This window comes from Eriocheir sinensis, chromosome 4 (assembly GCF_024679095.1).
Source record: "Eriocheir sinensis breed Jianghai 21 chromosome 4, ASM2467909v1, whole genome shotgun sequence".
NCBI classification, from domain to species: Eukaryota; Metazoa; Arthropoda; class Malacostraca; order Decapoda; family Varunidae; genus Eriocheir; species Eriocheir sinensis.
In genome coordinates this window covers 20,634,295-20,639,787 of record NC_066512.1, presented here as the reverse complement: position 1 = coordinate 20,639,787, position 5,493 = coordinate 20,634,295, and the positions used below count along the sequence as shown (strand labels likewise).

Below are 5,493 nucleotides of genomic sequence, written 5' to 3'. Positions count from 1 at the left end.
TACTAACTCTCTATCTATGTGTCGGGTACTCTTCCTCTCCGTATGGAACAGTAACTCCTTGTCCCCACCCTCAGAGACGCTGCTGGAGGCGGTGTTGCGTGGTGAGGGCTTCACTGTATCTTCTTGGTTCCTGCAGAAGGTGCGGGAATGCTTCGCTCAGCTCACCTGTCTCCGTCCTAATGTCTCTTTCCCCTCCGTGATGAGGTGTGTGTGGGTGGTAGTATGTTCGGATGTTAGCAAGTTGGTCATTTTAAGCTGAGGGTGTTCCATAATGAAGGGATGGACCAGTCACTGTGTTAGCGAGAGCGGGAGATGTTGTCATGTCTTTTTCTCATCAGGTTGATTCGAGCAACTGCGCGCGTGTGTCGCAACATTAGGTCTGGAGAAGGTCGTGCTAAGGAGGACATGTCTGGAGGCAGCCACGAGAAAACGTCTTGTAGTGGCGTGGAGGGCAGCGGAGAGGGCGATGGTGATGGAACGACACGGAGCAGCACGGCCGATTCAAAGCCGCCGCCCCTGGTCGCTAACTCACGCTGGACGCTCCGCCCCACGCCCTACTCTCTGCCCCGGACAGACGAGGGCGTCATCATACATGCTTTGTACGTTGTGCTGACGCCGCTGCTGAACAATGTGGAGGAGGAATGGCACAAGTTTTTCGCCACTCATTTCAACCTCCACGAGGCCGAGGATGGCAATGCCGCCGCGCAGGGGGTGGAGGAGTGCCTGCGGGAGGTGCTGCTGGAGTGGGGGTACGGCGACGCGCCCGAGGGGGTGGCAAGCCTGACGCAGGGTGAAGACATCCAACCACCAGAAGCGCCTCTGAAATATGAGGAAGGTGAACACAACTCTGCAAAATCACACCAGACCGAGGCGGGAAGTGAGGAGCGCTGCAGGAAGCTGAGTGGGCGCGGAACCTCCCTGCTGACGGCGGCGCTGCACCTCCACTCCCTGCTGACTGTGAATGGCTGCTGCTGCCTCATGGGGCCTCCTGCGGCAGGGAAGACCACTGTCTGGAGGGTGAGTAAAGGCGGCACGCCATCCCTTTACGCCACAGACGATACTCGTGACGCCACGGTGACGCGGGCAGGAGTGTTGGGGTGTAAGTAAACGTTAGTTGTTGTACCGTAGATTTGTTTGTACAGCAGCCATAAGTTTTATAAACACGTTGTTATCATCATTTTTCAAGTCCGCATCCCAAACACACTTGTATGAGAGAACAATAATTTAGAATTAATTGAATTTTGATAATAATAGTGATAATGATAAAAATAATAAGTGTAATTATAATTACATTGATAATGATATTGTTTATTATATCATTATCACTATCATTATTATTACCATCATGAAAACATCATCATCATCACCACCACCTTCTGACCTCCATTTGAAGCACGTGATCATCCGTCCCTCAGGTGCTGGCGGCGGCGGTCAACAGGCTCTGGCGGCGAGCGGGCAGTGGCAAGGCACGTCGAGTACGCGTGCGTGTGGTGGCGTGCGGCGCCTTCACCAGGACACACCTGCTGGGGGCGTGGCGGGACGCGGGCCGCGCCTGGCGGAAGGGCGTGCTCTTCACCGCCCTCACCCACACGCACAAGGTGAGCCCCTCTCGTGCCGCGGCCGGGATGGTGGTGCCAGTAAACACGCGCCTCACTCATGTCTAGTATTTCACTATTGACATGAATACCGCCGTAAAAGCAGTTTTTCTCCCTCAAAACAATCTAGTTTTCTCACCTTTAAGGTTTTGCATGTCAGGTTTATTGACGAAAAGACTGCTGGGGCACAAAAACATTTTCCAAATTGGCAATTAAAGCGTGTCTTTTTTGCGTGTGTGAACACCTGCAGCTTGGCGAGGACGAGCACTGGCTGGTGGTGTCAGGCCCCTTCCCCCGCGGCGTGCTGGCGGCCTTAGCCCCGCTGTGCCACGCCTCCCAGAACCTCACGGACGATGCCCTGCACCAACTGACGCCGCCGCGAGGCTTCAAGCTTATCTTCGAGGCGGCTGCCGGAGGGGACCTCACACCGCTGATCCTCGTCAGGTGCGTGGAGGGAGGTGGACGGGGTGGGAGGCAGGTACAATTCTCCAAGCCTTGTTTTCTGCATAAGCACAGGGAATCGAGCATCGAAATAGTGACTGTAATTTCTTCTTTGTTTCAAAAGCTCAACAACTAAAGTATATTTGTAACAGAACCTTCACCGGCGTGCCACTTGTGCAAAAATTACGGATGACTTCAAATAAACATCTGCTCTCAATTTCCTGTAGTGGTAAGCTCATAATGATGCTTTTCTCAACAGACTGTCACACTCTAATATGGATTTTATAAAGTAACTGTAGTATATAATTATTATATTTCAACAGAATAGGGTACTTTAAAATTAAGAACACTTGAAGCATATCGCCAGCATAGGTAAAGCAAAGTAAAACTGGGGGTATTTGCTGAGCTGCGCGTGGCCTTATTGCTCGTTTTCGTTACATCATCCCTTGATAATGTGGTAGGTAGGAACCATTATCACGGGACAAAGGACTAGTGTGATATATGAGTTACCTTAGTTTACCTTCCCAAGACCTCATGTATCCATTTATCGACTAACCCGAACTGGAGGATGAACATCTGAGTTGGCTGCGCATCGACTGCCCTGGGCCGGGATCAAATCAGGACCCGCGGATTCGTACTTAGACGTGCCAGTCACCACACCACGGAGACGCGTAGCATTGCAGCGTATCTGTCCCTTAACTGGTCCCGTGGTGCTTCCTGTTCAGGTGTCCGGTACTGGAGGTGCCCGAGGAGCAGATGACCATCCCTCGAGCTGCTGACAAGGCTCTTCGGGCGCTGGCGGTGACGCTGCCGTGCATACAGAACCCGGAGGTGTTCGACCAGTGCAGCGCCTCCCTCGCCGAGGGCCTCCGATCCCTCGGGCTGCCTCACACCTCCCTGGTTGGTGGCGCTACTTCCAACTATGTTGCTTCTTCTGTTTTTCTTATTATGTTTTTATATTTTGTCGATTTTTTTTTAGAATTATAGAATTTTAGAATTTTAGAATATTCGTTGACCTCTTTCGTGTACGTCCCAACGTGTGTGCCTGCGTACGTACGTCTGTGTGCGTGTGCGTGAAGGAATGCGTGGCTCAGTGCGCGTGTCGACTGACCGAGGGGAGACTGACGCCCACTGCGCCGCCCGAGGAGATGATGGAGGCGCTGACCCAGGTGCTGGAGCTGCTGCACACCGCGCGGCATCCACACCTGCACCGCGACGCCAGGGAGGGCTCCTACACACCCGCCAGGTGGGTCTTGTTCACAGGAGTGACGCCGAAGGACACTTGTTTGCCGTGGTGGGGGTTCATATGTTTATTTGATGCGTTTTATTTTTTTTGCTTTATTCGTGCATTTTATTTGTGTAGTTACTTAATTTATATACTTTATTCGTCTACCTGTGTTGTTATCAACTTTTGCTTCATTGGCTTGTTACCTATTGGGTCAGGCACGATATTTTTTATTGATATTTGAAATTATATTGGTTCATTATTCATTTAATCTAATTTACATGTCAGTTTATGTATTATGGTCCCTTTTTAGCATTAATTCAGTCACAGGTGAAGCTTTTTATATATAGAAAAATTGTTTTTTCATAGGCCGTGGGTTTCCTCCTGTCTCCCCTTTTAGGCTAGACTCCCGGAGCCCCGCGCCCTCGGATGCCTTCCTGGACTTTCCTGGGCGAGTCGTGGCCATTCCGGAGTTTCAAGCTGGACTCTCCCTTCTGCCGCAGCTCCTGGACGCCGCCTGCCCGCTCCTCCTTCATTCTAAGCCTGGTAGGTGCCGCTGCTGTTTAGTTATCCTGACCCTAACAAGCACACCAAGGGGGCCAAGGGAAGGAGAGCGAATAGCGGGAGTAGCAGCATTATAGTTTTGACACATTTGTACCACAAGAATTGTTTATACCACTACGATGCTGGTTTCATTGAATGTCGGCGGAGGTGAAATTTGTAAATTTAACATTTATTATTGCGTTCCATATTTATGTGAAGTTAAAGCATATTTTAGGGAGATATCCTTACCCTTCCCTTTCATAATCCTATTTCACTCTAAGCTACGGACAAAGTACTTTCCTCAACATTGTTTACACATACTGGTCTCCTTGTAAAGTCGAGGGCGTTGTACAGTGTACGGACAAAACCAGAACATAAGAACATAAGAACGTAAGGAGTCTGCAAGAGGCCGGTTGGCCTATACAAAGCAGCTCCTGTACACTCAACCCCTCCTTACCTCACCATCCATGGCTTTATCCCTCGCTTTCCCTTACCCCTTTCTTCCTCAGGCCACGGTCTCAGCACTTTCCTTGACATCTTTGAGCGTAACCTGGCGCCGGCGACCCACGTCATTCGTTTCCGCTGTACTCCGCTCACCACGGCAGAGGACCTCTTTGCCTCCATGACCGCCTCGCTGCTGCCCTGTCCGCTGCGGGAGGATCGGTCACGGCAGACCTCCAAGCGGCCGTACAGCGACCACTGGAGAGCACCCAGTGACGGGGCAGAGGAGGAAGGAATGCGTGGCCTGGCGCCTGGCGACGAGGGGTTCACGCTGCTGATCCTGGAGGACGTGCACCTGCAGCTGGACGCAGACGGCACGGCAGGAACGCTCTGTGAGACCTTCAGGTACACGATTTGATTACGTTTTAGAATCGAAAAAAGATGTCGCTTTTGCTTAACTAATTTAATTATTTTTTTTTACTTTTCATGTGATTCTTGAAAGTAATATGAAACACTTTACATTGGAAGAAAATCAAATACGCACAGATCATGAGTCTTAACATTCTATCAAAAATATTATGGGCTTGTCAGTAGCTACAAGCAGCTTCTGTCAAAGAGAAGGTAAAAAATCTTTGTAGACGAGTGCACACACACACGCACACACACACACACACACACACACACACACACACACAGTTAATTCCAAGACGTCACTAATCTAAATAATCTATGTGGCACTGCTTAATACTTGGAGGATGTTGATAGTTTCCCCTTGCCCTCATTTTCTTGCACCCTGGAGGCACCTGGTGGAGTGCGGGGAGGTGGTGTGCCCCACGTCCGGCCAGCGGTACCGTCTGCAGCGAGTGGTGCCCATCCTCACGCTGTCCAGCCCCGCCGCCCCCGAGCACCTCGTCCCCGCCAGGATCCTGCGGCACTGCGTCCTCATGGGCCTCCCGCACATCGCTGCCGCCACCTGCGAGTACCTCATCAAGGCGAGTGAGCATGCAAGGAGCCGCACTTTGAGATGTGCTGCATTTTATAGCTGTAAGAAGCCTGTGACATATAGAAAGGCTCGTAAAAATATTATTGAAACAGTCGTAGAAAGGTGAGCCATATTGGAAGCTCTTCACACTACTTCACTGAGCATATCATGAGCAAAATCGGCCACTAGAGAGACCTCAGAGTACGGACATAGGCCTCTCAGTGAAAGACGGTTTTGTTGTGCTCGGAAGTCACCAGATTACTTGA

At 50.8% G+C, this 5,493-nt stretch overlaps 1 protein-coding gene across 1 annotated transcript; it reads left to right on the top strand.

The window, feature by feature from the left end:
* Positions 1–312: 312 nt before the first annotated feature.
* On the top strand, positions 313–5,382 carry LOC127009794 (uncharacterized). The gene is made up of 8 exons (XM_050883147.1): positions 313–1,017; positions 1,416–1,598; positions 1,846–2,039; positions 2,762–2,936; positions 3,116–3,282; positions 3,662–3,807; positions 4,314–4,650; positions 5,045–5,382. The coding sequence occupies exons 1-8, from the start codon at positions 313–315 to the stop codon at positions 5,352–5,354; spliced, it is 2,217 nt and encodes a 738-aa protein (XP_050739104.1). The 3' UTR covers positions 5,355–5,382.
* The last annotated feature ends 111 nt before the right edge of the window (positions 5,383–5,493 follow it).